Source organism: Aedes albopictus, chromosome 1 (assembly GCF_035046485.1).
Source record: "Aedes albopictus strain Foshan chromosome 1, AalbF5, whole genome shotgun sequence".
In the NCBI taxonomy this organism is placed as follows: domain Eukaryota; kingdom Metazoa; phylum Arthropoda; class Insecta; order Diptera; family Culicidae; genus Aedes; species Aedes albopictus.
The window spans coordinates 278,979,497-278,994,788 of record NC_085136.1 but is presented as its reverse complement, the minus strand read 5'-3'; the positions used below and the strand labels follow the sequence as shown (position 1 = coordinate 278,994,788).

Here is a 15,292-nt window from a genome sequence, read left to right as displayed (position 1 = left end):
ACTCTCTTTTGACATTGAGTGCTTGTTGATTACAGGTGAAATGCTGAAGTCCCGGTGCGGTTCGGAGATTCCAAACGGCGGCAGTCCAGTGTACCTGCACCCGGGACCGCTGTCACAGCTCAGGGATATGCTGTCGTGTCCGTCCGATATCGAACACAGCAGCAACGATCACCACGACGTGAAGGACCTCAGCTTTCGCAGTAATACCAACAGCAGCAGCAGTAGTAATCCACCACAGGCCGCGGTGATCACCTCGACCGCCCCGAACAGCGTGCAGCACCTGGACACCTCCAGCAATCACTCGACGGTGGACTTTGAGGCGTCGTCTCCGTCGCGGATTTCCACCAGTTCTACCAACGGTCAGCTGCCGCACCTCTCGCAGGACACCAACAACAACATCAACGCCCAGCACGAGAGTGTTCTGCGGACGATTCGCATGCGGAAGTTCTCCGAGAACTCGCCCGAGCACGAACACAGCCACAACAGCTACAAGTTCAAGAACTACATCCAGCAGCGGTTCTCGCAGGACACCCACGGTCACGAGAACGGCGGTCACCTGGCGGAGATGGCTCACAGTCCCTCGTCCGTTCACGAGGATCATCCGATGTCCGAAGTACCTCCGCCGTCCGCCATCTGCAAAGGGCTCGTCAACGGGCTGGGGCCGAAGAGCTGCAACGGAACCGACGAACCGCTGTCCTTGAAGCGGAAGATTTCCTCCACGGAGTACGGCTCGCCGGTGCCGCAGGCGGCCCGCGACGACCGCGAGGACACCAAGAACAGCCTCACCGAAATCAAGAGCGAGCACGTGGTGGGCGCGCGGAGCGTCTACGCCTCCTGTGCCGTGCCCGTGTTCGCCTGCCACACCCAGGGTTTCTACGTTCCGCTGAACGTCAACTACGAAAGCCTACTGCCATACCTGAACGGAGTGGATCTGTTCGGCAAAAGCTACCGGCAGATGCCGCCGCTGCACCCGATCAGCATCAGCGTGAACTATGCCCCGGCCAGTTTGATCAAGTCTGCGGCAGTGGCGGCGGCTGCAGCGGCGACGGCTGCCGCCGTCAATGGGCTACCTTCCGCGGCAACGACCGGCACCGCCGCCAAGTCAGCCCTGGTCGAAACCATGGTTAACGGATGCTAGACCAGCTAGGGGGCAGGAAGTTAGCCTCGAACGTTGTTTTGAAATTGGAGGGCTGACTCGGTGCGCAAGTGTTGTTGCGGCGACCGGAGCGCAGAGAATGGCGCGCGCGCGGGGAATTTTAGGTTATGTCCGGGCGTCGCCATTGTGAGCCTTTGATTAGTTATAATTGACCATGAATGAAGTTAGAATATCAAAAAGAGAAATGTGTTGCCTGCAGGATGGGTTTTGCGCCGTGAACAATCCAGCAGCGCAGCGGTTGGCAGCACTGCTTACAGGATGAGGAGAACTTTGTTGGTGTGGTGAAGATATTGCTTCATTTAAATGACTAAAGCCTTATCTGCCGTGTGCAGCATAGTTGTGCCATGTTAATAGGGATTCCCATAGAATATGGGACAACTATGCTGCACATGGCAGTTATGAACAGAGAAGAAGATTCATGTTTCTTCATTGCAGGTTTTAACAAGGTTTTAAAGTATTTTTACAATCTAATCTTGGCTACTAACGGAGTTTGGGGAACAGAACTGGATTCGTCAGGGCATTCGCCAGTTGATTTTCGGATGAAACGTGTTGGAGAACAATAGCTTTCTGGTGGCTCCTTGATGAAGTGATGGCGCAACAGATCGATGTGTTTTGTCCGCGGCCAGTGGCCGATTTCTTTTCCTGCTAGACATTGCACATCTGTTGTCGCAACGAATTTCAGTTGTAGTAGTGAGGCTGCTAAGCTCTACACACAATAAGTGTCACCATAAAGCATTCTGGCCAGAAGCTGCGATAGCCAATATATCCTGCTTCCGTCGTGGAATTGTGGATTGGCTTCTGCAGCTCCAGGCAACTGCACCACTCAACTGTACAAACTTGTAGGCTGACACGGATCGCCTGGTCTCTGGATCATTTGCCCAGTCGGCATCCGAATACCCGTGGAGCTGTTCTTCACTCTCGCTACTGTAGACTAACTTCATACCCTCCGTTCCTTTCTGGCGTTTGGCTGCCGTCCAGCGGACTTTTCCTGGTTTTCTACTTAAGCTGCTGACTGCATTGACTGCGAATGCTATATCCCGTCTGGGACTTCGGCCGACAAATCATAGTCCACCACGAGTTTACGCAACGGAATGGTTGACTTCCTTTCGGCTTCATCAAAACACTTGGACACATTTCCTTGCTTAGCTTCTGGCTTGCAGAACCTTCTGTCACCCTGCGTGACACGCATTTCGAGGTTCTGCTCCGGGTACAGCAAGGGTACTCTCCGGGTACAGAAGGTCGTCCACATATACGGCCACGATGAGAACCTTCTCGCCATTTAGATTGCTGCAGACCGATGTCTCTCAGTAGGTACCTTTTTGAGCTTCTTGTTCCATACGATACTTGCTTGCTACGTCCGCCGAACACTTCCAGTTGCTCTACGATTTGACGAGACGCCGTTACTGCGTTGAGCTGATGGATCTTCAGCTCAAGATGGGATAACGGACCAGTGGTGAATAGGTTTCTCCGTAGTCGACTCCGTGCCCGATCGTGTACCGCTCGATCGAACCGTCCGCCTTCGTCCGTCGCTTGAGCTTCCATTTCAATGTTAGGGCCTCCCGCCCCGCTGGTAGATCGCACAATTCCCGTCCCGTTACCTCTGTTGGAGTTCATCTCCACCTTCATTGCTTCATGCCAACAGCTGTCGTCGCTTCGCATCGCTTCCTTAAACAACTGTGTTTTTTGACGGAAACTGCTGTGAGGGACGGCACTTGAAGTCCTGCGTTCCTTGCCACTGCGCCTTACTACACTATATGGAGCCTTTTGTTATGGAGGCAGCGCAGATTCTAACGGGTCCGACAACTCTTCGCCGCCGGTTTCATTCGCTGGTAGTAATTCTGCTACGGTAGTTGCGGCGTTTTGTTCAGAGTCCGGGCTGATGTCAACTGAAGCCATCCGCGAAACTGCAGCATTTTTGGTTCGGAAGCTTAAAGTTCATTGCTGTTTTCGTTCAACAACACTTCTTGACCTCGAACCTCGCCTCGAACTGTAGACACAATACACTTTCGATCCTGCGGCGTATTCGACAAAGATGCCGTGCTCCGATTTCGGATCCCATTTCTTCATTCGTACCTTCGGAAACGCACAGGTCCAAGTAGGTCGGCCTTCTTTCTGGAGTCACTTACAGACCCTTCGAGTCTCTGAAAAGGCTTGGTAATCATTGAAGCACTCCAGCACTTTCCGTCTTCGATCGAATGAAGTAGACGAAACACTTTCCGCTGCAGTCGTCGACTAAAGTAAGAAAGTACTTGCTAGCTCCTACGGTTGTCGTTTCCATGGGACCGCATAGAAAGATCTCTGTGTTGAACGAGTTCTAACACTTCTGCTACTCTGGTCCCTTTGGATTTGAACGGTTCCATCTTGTTGTGAGTTATGCGGTACCGTCTACCCCGTTGGTTTGACCTCATCTAATCTGAACACTTTTTAATTTGACCCCCTCTAATCTGCACATCGAGGGCCCATATAGCCGAGGCGGTAAACGCACGGGTATTCAGCATGACCATGCTGAGGGTGACGGGTTCGATTCCCGGTCGGTCCAGGATCTTTTCGTAAAGGAAATTTCCTTGACTTCCTTGGGCATAGAGTAGCTTCGTGCCTGCCACACGATATACACATGCAAAATGGTCATTGGCAGAGGAAGCTCTCAGTTAAAAACTGTGGAAGTGCTCATAGAACACTAAGCTGAGAAGCAGGCTTTGTCCCAGTGAGGACGTTACGCCAAGAAGAGAGAGAGAATCTGCACATTGTTCAAATTAAAAATGGTTCAAATGCCATTATGCTCATGGAACGGGGTGAAAAGAAACGCAGAATCAAAACAAAACAACAAAGATGGTTACCATCAGTGTGTTTTTCGATGCCCACAGGGTTACTAGAAGTTCAAATTAAAAAATGAACCCCGTTGGTTTTCATGAGGTGTCGTTCAAACCAACGGGGGTAGACGGTACACTGATTTCGTGCTGGATTCCGAACTGTTTCAAATGTCGCTTCATGTCACTTCTAAGCTGCTTTAGCATCTTACCTGTTACGAGTCTCTGTAAAGGCTTGAAAATCCTTGAAGCACTCTGTCGTGTCCGGACGGACACTGTGGCATTCCGGGCCATTCCGCCGGCTGGAACTCTGCTCAGATGAGGAAGGATTCAATGATGCAACCTACTCGTGTGAAATACTTTACAAGACTGACGTTTCATTTCATGCTGATCGCTTGCTTTGTTTTGTCGATGGTGCATCACGGCTGCTGATGCTATATGCCCTACGTATCATTTTCTCAGTATCTCTCTCAACCCCTAGCTACACACTCCAGCACTTTCCGTCTTCAGTCGAATGAAGTAGACCGAACACTTTCCGCTGTAGTCGTCGACCAAGGTTAGACAGTACTTGCAAGCTCCTACGGTTGTCGTTTCCATGGGACCGCATAGAAAGATCTCTGTGTTGAACGAGTTCTAACACTTCTGCTGCTCTGGTCTCTTTGAATTTGAATGGTTGATGCTGATTCTTCCCTTCTAAGCACGGAATGCAATCCGGAATATCGGATTCGTCGAGCTTCACACCACGTACGTACCATATTGCGCAGTTGCTTCAAACTGTGCGTGTAGAGATGCCATAACCCGATCCAAAACACATCCTTGTAGAATACCACCCGATGGCCACGACTGCAGACCTTGTGCATGGACCAGAGATTCATGGTTAGTTCTGGAATGCACAACACATCAGTTGCATCACCTGAGATGGCTTTGATAGTCACGTTGCCCTTAGCAACAACTGACGCCTTCATGTTATTTGCGACTATGACGCCGTCGCTCATCTATTTTGCCACTTTCCGGATCGCTTTTTCTCGAAATATGCGGGCCGTCGTTTCGGAATCGAAGATCCACACATCCGGGCTGTTACGACGATGTTGCACCATGAAAGCCGAGTAAGGAGTACCTGTCAAAGTTCCATCCTATTTTCTCGCGGTCACTCTGAAACGTAATGACTCAACCGGTTTTACTGGAACTGGACTGGAAGCACATCACGTGACTCTTGCTCGATTTCGATGACTTCGGCACAATAACAATACATTCGACAACACACGGTCATGGTGTATCTATACATTACATAAAGGTTGTCTCGATATGAGGGTTGTCTGATTGAAGCATTCCACAAGAATGCCCATCCAGACTCGATTCCAACAGGGCCATCAGGCCTCTTCACGTCCTGCAGAATCTTCGCGCACGTATCGTATCCGCTCGCATCTGGATCCCGGGTGCTTCCATGTCCATAGTTCATATTTATAGAATAATCCACTAGCTGCCACTCCAGACAAAATCCGCTTGCTGGCTTTCCGCTCCTGTTGTTCCGGCTAGACCTCCGGCTTCTTAGTCGCTACCGTTCATTCTTCGTGTTAAAGTTCTCCGAAGTGACACCTAATTCCTCGAATCTTGTATTTTCTTCAACTGTTTGTCCGTTGCTATGGTGCTACAAGCACATAACCTTAAGGAAAACACGTGATATTGCAACGGAATGACAAATTAGTATGATTATTATTTACCTTATATAGTTCAAGGGTTACTATGACAGTAATTGGACTTGAAATTTAATAAAAGACATTTCAGGTTTTATTAAGGCTTTGAAGCTGCATGAACTATGTGATAGCCCTAACACCAACAAAGTCCATAAAACTGACAATTTCTGCCATGTCTTGAATAATTTGTCTGGTTTCTAGTCGAATTTCAACAAAAGAGACAAAATCTTCATACCCACAAAGTTCCACACTGCCTATCCATGAGAAAATTCCATCAGAACGTCCCTGGATTGTTTAGGCGCTAGATTCATCCCACTTTGGAAAGTACTTTTCCACAGAAAACAAAAGAAAAATGCAAAACCTACAAGGCAACTGTAAAACTTTATAGAAGATGATGCTGATGAAGATAATGATGAAATGCATTTTTGCGCCATTCACAATGTGCATTTGACCTAGTTTTTTTCCCTAGATAATTTATACGTAAAACACACAAATATGGTTCTTGTGATTGGAACTGATTGGAATGATATAAGAGCATACTTAACCACATTAAAATTGAAAATGTAAAATGCCATTGAAAAAAAAAACGAAGAAAAACAATAGATACCATATAGATAACGACACGCAAAAGTAAGAAATTCCATTAATACTACCGCTGAAACCAGAAGAAATGAAACGAAATCAATGCAGACAAAGATAAAACAAGTGAAACTAACAAAGTATGTGTAATATGTATATTTCAACTCAGGTAAACAATATTTGTAACAAGCAAACAAACAAAAAACAACAAAGCAGCGATAGATAGCGAATGAACGAAGAAGATCTAGCCAGAATCAAACAGTAGACTAGGAGAAACCAATTGAACAAACATATGGGGATCCGAGGACACGGGAAGAGACACCAGTCAGACAGCCATACAACAACAGCAAACTGTAAGCCATTTTGTACCCACAACTACCTAATGTCTATCGTGTCACACGTTCTTTTGATACGAAATTGTTTCATTTTTTTTAAATACCAACAACAACAACGTTAACAACAGCCAGCAAACAACAAACACCCGCAATTTGAAACAGTTGTTTATTACTTTTAACACAAACAAACATATTATTACAATTATGAAATCTTTTAATCTGTGATACTGATTAATAAAACAAACAAAAAAGTAAACAAGCCAACAAACCAACAAAGATGGAAACGCGCTATAGCGAGAAACTGTCGTGGCAGAGCCACGAAAATGAGAAAGAAGAAAGATTGAAAGAAAAGCTTAGCGAGTACACAAGAAGAAGCGGAAAAAAGGAACGGAAATCAAGCGTCCCAGCAAATCGAACAGGAAGTAAAAACAAAAAAAACAAAATGTCGTTCAACCTACACACAACACACACACAAACCGGGAAGAACGGATCTGTATAAACCACAATCAGTCGCTTTGTGTCTTGTATATTTGTAAAACACCCCCCCCCCCCCCCAAATCCCCCTTCGTCTGAGAATAGGAATGATAATGAAATGAAACGGAAGGAAAGCGGAAGATGATGGCGAAACAAAAAAAAAAACAGTGTTAGTAGGCATATATATGGAAATTATGGAAAGAAGGAATTGTTTGTGTTGTACAATCGATTGACATTTGCGCGAGAAGACAAGTGCTGTACATATAAATAGTGATGAAAACAAAATAAACCAAATGAATTGTCATAAAAAATCGTCAACCGATTGGGTTTCACTTCACTTCTGGTGGGAAGAGTGGGAAATTGAGAAATGCCTTTGCCCAGCTTCATTCGTCTTAATACTTCTATGCTATTCAAATGTTTGCCATAGTACTGCTTCCACCTTTCAACGAGTGCATTTTCCCATCATTAACTCAAATCTCGGTACGGAACCATGACATTTCTTAAAAATTTCTGATACCTACCACTTCCGCGTTTTTTTTTGTGTAGGTACGATGCAATGCATAAATCCATTCATTCAAGTCCAAGTAAAACGAACACCCTTTCCGAAAGTGGAATTGTTCGTTGTCTGATTCTCTCTTTTATCCTTCCACATTCTGTCGATATCTCCGGATTTACCTTACCTTTAATGCCGCAAGATTCACCACGCCTCATCTCTATATCTCACCATACCATCGGCAGTTCACACATCGGCCTGTTGGACTCGTCCATTTGAGCCCTTGATCATCGCCTCGATGACGCCAAGTCTCCAGGACTTCAGGTTTTAGTCGTCGTTCACGAATATTAGGTCGCCATCTTGGTGCACCTGCTGATTGTCGAACCATTTTGACCATGTGGTGGTTGATCGTCAGCAGGTACTATTGCTTCCCCTCTTTCACTTCCTCATTCGGTCTGCAAGAAACTGAACGATTAGGTATATGGATTCCGTTGCGCTCCTACGGGAGGCTTTGAACTGTCAGTTTTCACGTTCGCACCCGACACCAATCATCGTAGGAATAAGGTACCAAGCAGTGGTTGAGCTGCCTACAATCTCTGCACACTCTTGATTGGTCTTCTCCAGCTCGTTGTTTGCTCCCTGAAAGTACCGTAGCATCATCGGTGATATGGCTGGAGTTGCCGAACTTGCTGCTGAAGCAATAGATGGCAACCCGGCACGATTTCATCGTAAGACTATGGACGACCTCAAGGTGCACCGCTCGCACGGTTATGCAGGTGAAGAGTGCCGTCATATCTCAATTCAATCACCTACAGCTTATTTTAGAAGCTGAACCTGAGAATATGGTATATGAAAAACTTGTGCGGCTAGACCAGTTCTGCAAGAAAGTCACGGAATAAACGACATTTTTCGAATATTTAAGGTAAATGTCACGGACTACCTTCGAAAAATGCAAATGATATTCACGGTGAATATCATTTGGCATTTTTCAAAGGTAGGCCGTGACATTCACCTTAAATATTTAAAAAATAGCGGTTTTTCCGTGACTTTCTTACAGAACTGGTCTAGCCGCACAAGTTTTTCATATACCATATTCTCAGGTTCAGCTTCTAAAATGAGCTGTAGGTGATTGAATTTAGATATGACGAAATGAAATTTTCAGCACAGGAGTCCTTCTTCCGCCGGTCGATCGTGACTTCCACGTCCACCGAACACAGGTAGTCGATGTCCACGGAACTGAAGGGCCGAAAATAAGGAGTAATTATTCGCTCAACTAGAAGCGAAGCCGGTCTTGGAGATCGCTTTTACCTTGCATCAAACTCATTTGTTCACCACCTACTGCATCGCCGGTCGCTTTTACGGTATTTTGAACCTTTGCCTATACTAGATGCGAAGAATACAGTTTTCAAATTGGCATGCCCGAACTGTTCGTAAAGGTGCTGAATCAACTTCTGGGTCACCTCATGGAAATGCGACAAAATCATCAAGCGCTTCTTATTGAAGAAGCTCTCCGCCGAGTTGACAATTCTGCCATACATTGGAGAACACTTCAGCGTTCAATGGAAGGCTAGTCGAATAATAATGCAGATTCAATACCACACACCATTCACTGAGTTTATTCCAGCTGGAGTGGTGCTTTAACTGAAGGAAAGGATAGTTTGCTGTCGCGTCGCACCTTGGATCAGCTGCCGCTGCTTCGTCATAGCCCCTGTCGTCACTATCGGCTCTCCATCTCGCTTTCGCGGGCAGTTGGCGCTAAAATACACTACGCTGGCTGTCACCCGCAAAAGTTTCGTCCAATGAGAATTCGGCCCGTTGTTTTCCGGCATCCTCACAAAATGCCCTGCTCATCGTATCCTTTCAGCTTTTGTATCCTGCTAGGTTTGCCGTAAAGTGGAGCGAGCTCGTAGTTCACCCTTCTCCGTCACACGCCATTCTTCTTCACACCGCCGAAGATCGTCCTTAGCACGCGTCGCTCGAAAACTCTGAGTGCTTGCAGGTCCTTGTCTCGTGCCCTTAGAGGACCACCGGCCTTATTAGCGTTTTGTATATGGTATATTTGATGCGTTGGTGAATCTTTGACCGCAGCTTCTTCTGAAGCCCGTAATAGGCCCGACTTCCGCTGATGATGATGCGCCTTTGGATTTCACGACTCACGTTGTTGTCAGCAGTCGTCAGTAAGGATCCGAGGTAGACAAATTTCTCCACCACCTCAAAGGTATCCTCGTCTATCATAACATTACTGCCCACACGGATCCGGTCGTGTTCGGTTCCGCCTACCAGGATGTATTAACTGTACTTTGTTTTTGAAACATTCACCTTTGCTGCTTTGCTATGCCACCGTTCCAAATGTTCCAGCAAATAATATCCATGTCATCCGCAAAGCACACAAATTGACCAGATTTTGTGAAAATCGTTCCTCGGTTGTTTAGCCCGGCTCGTCGCATCACACCTTCTAGAGCGATGTTGAAGAGTAGGCATGAGAGTCCATTACCATGTCGCAGTCCCCGGCGAGATTCGAATGAACTGGATAGCTCACCCGAAACCCTTACGCAGTTTTGCACATCGTCCATCGTTGCTTTAATCAGTCCTGTCAGCTTCCCAGGAAAGCCGTTTTCATCCATGATTCTCCTTAGCTCTACGCGGTCGATACTGTCGTATGCCACTTGGAAGTCGATGAACAGGTGGTGCGTTAGGACCTGGTATTTACAGCATTTCTGGATGATTTACCGTGCGGTGAAGATCGGGTCCGTTGTCGACAGGCCGTCGATGAAGCCGGCTTGATAAATCCCCATGAACTCATTCGTTGTAGGTGACACACAACGGAAGATTATCTGGGTTAGCACTTTGTAGACAGTAATCAAAATAGTGATCGCTCTGAAGTTCCCGAATTCCAAACGGTCGCCTTTCTTGTGAATGGGGCAGATTATCCCTTCCTTCCGCTCCTCCGGTAGCTGTTCGGTTTCCCAGATGCTGACTATCAGCCGGTGCAGACAGGTGGCCTACTTTTCTGGGCACATCTTGATGAGTTCAGCTGCGATACCATCCTTACCAGCTGCTTTGTTAGTTTTGAGCTGATGAATGGCATCTTTAACTTCCCTCAGCGTGGGAGTTGGTTCATTTGCATCCTTCGTTGCCGTGGTCTCCCGTGCCTACGTTCTCCACGCCATTCAGGTGCTGATTAAAGTACTGCTTCCACCTTTCGATCACGTCCGTCCGTTAAGAAGCCTCCGTCCTTATCCCTGCACATTTCGGCTCGCGACACGAAGCCGTTGCGGGATGCGTTGGTTGAACTTCCGTGTTTCTTGGGAAGGGCACAGCAGTTCCATTTCTTCGCACTCCGCTTCTTCCAGGCGGCGATTTTTCTCCCGAAAGAGGCGGGTCTGCTGTTTCCGCTTCTGTTTGTAACGTTCCACGTTCTGTTGGGGCCATTGCTGCAGCATTACCGCCCTCGCTGCTTTCTACTCCTCCTTCGGCACTCTTCGTCGAACCATTGATTGATAGCTGCTTTCACTGTACTCCAGCAGTCCTCTAGAGGGGCCTCATCGATCTCGCCTTGTCTGGGAACGCGGCCTCGAAATTCTGCGCGTATGCTGAGGCGAAATCCGTTTGTTTCAGTCGCTCTAGGTTGTACCGTGGCAGTCGCCGGTACCGTACATTGTTGAAGACGGAAAGTTTTGGGCGCAATTTGACCATCACCAGATAGTGGTCGGAGTCGATGTTGGCGCCACGATAGGTCCTGAAGTCGATAATGACGGAGAAGTGACGTCCGTCAATCAGAACGTGGTCGATTTGAGATTCCGTCTGCTGTGGTGATCTCCCGGTGTAACGATAAGGGAGGCTGTGTTGGAAAAAGGTGCTACGTATGACCATGTTTTTGGAGGCGGCGAAATCAATGAGTCGTAGACCGTTTTCGTTCGTCTGTTGGTGGACGCTGAACTTTCCAATCGTGGGTCTGAATTCCTCCTCTTGACCTACCGGAGCGTTTAAATCTCCTATGATGATCTTGACGTCGTGGCTTGGGTAACGGTCGTACTGTGCACGTTTATTATGCTGAAGTTGAAGAATCAGCTCTTGATCCTCAACCTGCACGTTCTTTCGTCGATCGGCCACCAACCGATCACGCGCCTCTGCATATCACCCATCACGATTAAAGCTGTTCCCAGCTCGCGTGTGTTGCCGCAGCTCTGGTAGATGGTATGATTACCTCTAAACGTTCGCACCATGGATTCTGTCCAGGAGGTGTGCGCTACGATGCCGAACCCGCGGTCCTTCAGTAGATTGGCGAGTATACGGGTGCTCCCAATGAAGTTAAGGACAAACGTCTTAAAATCCCGCTTCAAAAGTGCATCAGAACTTCAGACGCACAAATCTCAAGAAACAAGCTTCCACCAAAGGTGCATTTTATTATTCTGTTCTTGCTCACTTGTCATAAGCTTAAAATTAGAAGCTTAGGTGCGCTGGTTTTGTTTACGAAGAGATTTGTTCCCTTGAAATCGTGAGTAGGTGTCAAAGTTGGCCATTTGTGGCGGCCATTTTGGGATTCTAACAACTCTGTCCTTAAGAGATCAGCAGTTCCACGTACCGAGTTTCCAATCGCAAGTCCTTTTTGTTCGCTGGGGTCGTTGCCGTTTGTCTCGGTTCATATTATTCTGTTGCTGATTTTTCGTTACAATGTTTTTTTTTACGGCTGGTTCGTAGGACCTGACACCAACCCCCTAATTTTCGGAGGACCATAGTGCAAAGTTTAGCCGAGAGTTTAGCTTAGAGTCCTTCCCTGGCACTCGGACGTTGAAAAAAAGTTCCCACCGGGGAGCACCCTAAGGTTGCTCGTAGTTTTCAGCCGGTACCACGCGGAGGTAGGGATAGAAGTTGCTGGGCAGAGGCTAGTGGATCACAATGGGATCTGAATTGCGCAGCATACCCACACATCATATATGACCAACAATAACACATATGATCTCGTTATGGTGGGAACAATAACTTATTTTGTTTTCAAAGCAGCCGTTGGTGTTCCAAGAAAGGTGTTATCCTTAAAAATGAACAGTAAAAAAATATGGCTGTAGGCACTTGCCCCGGGGTACCTTACTGGAAGTCCGGGAGTAAAGGGTGATACGGTCAAAATTTGGTCACACATTTTTTTTCATAACTTTAGACTGCGTACACCAAAACAGCTAATTTTTGGACCAGTAATGCTACATTATATGTAGCTTATACCATAAAATTTTCATCAAAATCGATTGAGTATTAGTTGATATCCAGCTTTCCACGCTGGCCATAATGGCGGATGCTATAAAAAAATGACAAGATCTGTGCCCCACACTGAACTGAAATTTGAATACAAAATCTTAGCAAACCTTGACTTTCGCAGAAAATATGTTGTCACCTAGTTACCTCAGCCGAGAAAAGGAAACTTGTTTTCTTCTGCTTTGCAGAAAACTTTAATTTACCTATTTAACAGTTTAATTCTTCTATCTAATATATTTTCTGTTCTAGATTCATGGCGAATAAGATTATGTTGATATCACGAACGTGCTCTGGATGGCTATTAGTCTGGTGAAGTGTCTGTAAAGTGAAGGATTCGGTAGCCATATCTGGCGCAACTTCTGTCCAATTCCGGCGTGTGGTGGACATTCCTCGATAAGCCTTTGTGGGTATCTTGAACTGATGGGCTTCTTTAGCAAGCGGTCAACCACGATCAACCCTCCCCTCCCCATGGTGCTCTAAGCCTCTGTAAGACATTGAGACGATTTTGGACAAGTTTATTTGTCTCAAGCATTCCAAGTTTAAGATACACAATAGAAAGTACGTATTTGTATATCTGTATCATGATTTCATAAAATCTTGATCATCAAATAAACGATCAACAACTTTTTGGTATTGGTCAAGTATTGGTATCTTTTTATTCAATCTATTTCATTGGTGTTCTGACATACTGATATTCATTGATCTTTTAGAAATCACAGAAGATATCGAACGTTTCCCAAATAAAATAACGTTGAATCTTGAAGTGTCAACAAAGCAGCAGAAGTGGGTTTTCGGGAAATGTATGCAACGTTCGTAGTTTGCTTGCGGAATCTGCTCCACAGCTTCGCAATAACAACCTTCTTTCGATTCTCAAGGATAGAAAAGCTGTCCATGAGCTCTCAGATTGATGAACTTTAAGCTGGGTAAATTTTGTCTTGGATTTTGTGGTGCTACTTTAACCGCTTGATAATAAGACAGATTTCTGGAGGAACGACATAGACCGTCAATTATGTGGATATGCTGCAGCACTTGGACATCAGTGGTAGGAGTATTCCTACCTAATCCTTCACCCTGACCAATAGTCATCCAGAGAACGGACATGATATGGACATAAATCCATTCACAATGAATCTAGAAAAGAAAATGTATGATAAGATGGTAAAATATATTCTTGAGTAAACTAAATAATTAAACGTTTGCCGTAAATCCCAGGAAATCAAGATATGTTTCTCTGTTGGCAGGTGACTAGGCGACAGCAAGTCTATTTTCAAAAATCCAGGCTTGCTAAGAAAACTTTTCTCAAATTTCAGTTCAGTGTGGGGCACAGATCTTGTCAAATTTTTTATAGCATGCGCCATTATGGCCAGCGTGGAAAGCGCGATATAGACAAAACCATCGACCTACCTTTTTAAAATTTTGTACAAAGGCGCTCCATAGTAAATTTTCGGAAATTTAAGGTCAATGAAGCACAATTTTGATTATAGAACTATCAATACTGCTCCGATTTTTATCAAAATTTTACAGTATAGTACTATTATGAATATACGTTCTTAGTAAAATTTTGAGCCATTTTGTATGAATACTTTCAAAGTTGTAGCAGTTTGAATATGAAAAAAACTGACCGGGTGCCACTTAAGCAAATATAACTTTGTAACGGCTGGATTAAATTGAATGAAATTTTTACAAAACATTTTGATATGCATACTTCACATACAGAAAAATTTTCATTGAAATCGGTTAAGTATCTCTGGCTCTATAAATAAAACACTAAAAATATGTGAATCCTCTTTGCACAAAATTTTAAAATTGCGTATCTCAGGGTTCAACAATATCTCCGCAAATACTAGACCGATTTTGATGAAAATTTTATGGTACAAGCTACATATAATGTACCATTACTGATCCAAAAATCAGCTGTTTTGGTGTACGCAATTTAAAGTTATGAAAAAAATTGTGTGACCAAAATTTGACTTGACATGACAAAATTTTACAAAATTTGACCACCTGAACAAATATAATTTCGTAACGGCTGGATCAAATTGAATGAAATTTTTACACAACATTTTGATATATATACTTTACACACAGAAAAATTTTCATTGAAATTGGTTCAGTATTTCTGGCTCTATAAAAAAAAAGAGTAAAAATGTGTTCTTATTTTTTAATCCTCTTTGTACAAAATTTTAAAATTGCAGTTTTCAGGATTCACAATATCTCCGAAAATACTAAACCGATTTTGATGAAAATTTTATGGTATAAGCTACATATAATGTACCATTACTGGTACAAAAATCAGCTGTTTTGGTGTACACAGTCTCAAGTTATGAAACAAATTGTGTGACCAAATTTTGACCGTATCACCCTTTATCCTATACTCCAGACCCTCTTCGGACGTTTATTTCAGGAATCCTGTCTCCATATTGCAAGAAGTCGACGACTTCCGTCTCTTTTTTCGTCACCGATCAGACGTTCCAGTTAAAGAGCTTGACGGCGAATGTTGCAGTGCT

General features: G+C 45.1%; 2 protein-coding genes across 2 annotated transcripts in view; both read left to right on the top strand.

Moving 5' to 3' along the window:
* The window catches only part of LOC109397066 (transcription factor cwo), a 130,703-nt gene extending 123,340 nt beyond the window's left edge, over window positions 1-7,363 (top strand). The window contains exon 4 of the transcript XR_009996525.1: window positions 5,749-7,363. The gene's annotated coding sequence lies outside the window, so the exon portion shown is untranslated. The remainder of the gene's footprint in view (window positions 1-5,748) is intronic.
* LOC134285650 (transcription factor cwo) overlaps window positions 1-7,363 on the top strand; it is a 34,203-nt gene extending 26,840 nt beyond the window's left edge. Inside the window, exon 3 of the mRNA XM_062846835.1 lies at window positions 36-7,363. Coding sequence (XP_062702819.1) covers window positions 36-1,138 — 1,103 coding nt within the window. The 3' untranslated portion in view covers window positions 1,139-7,363. The remainder of the gene's footprint in view (window positions 1-35) is intronic.
* Window positions 7,364-15,292: the final 7,929 nt, after the last annotated feature.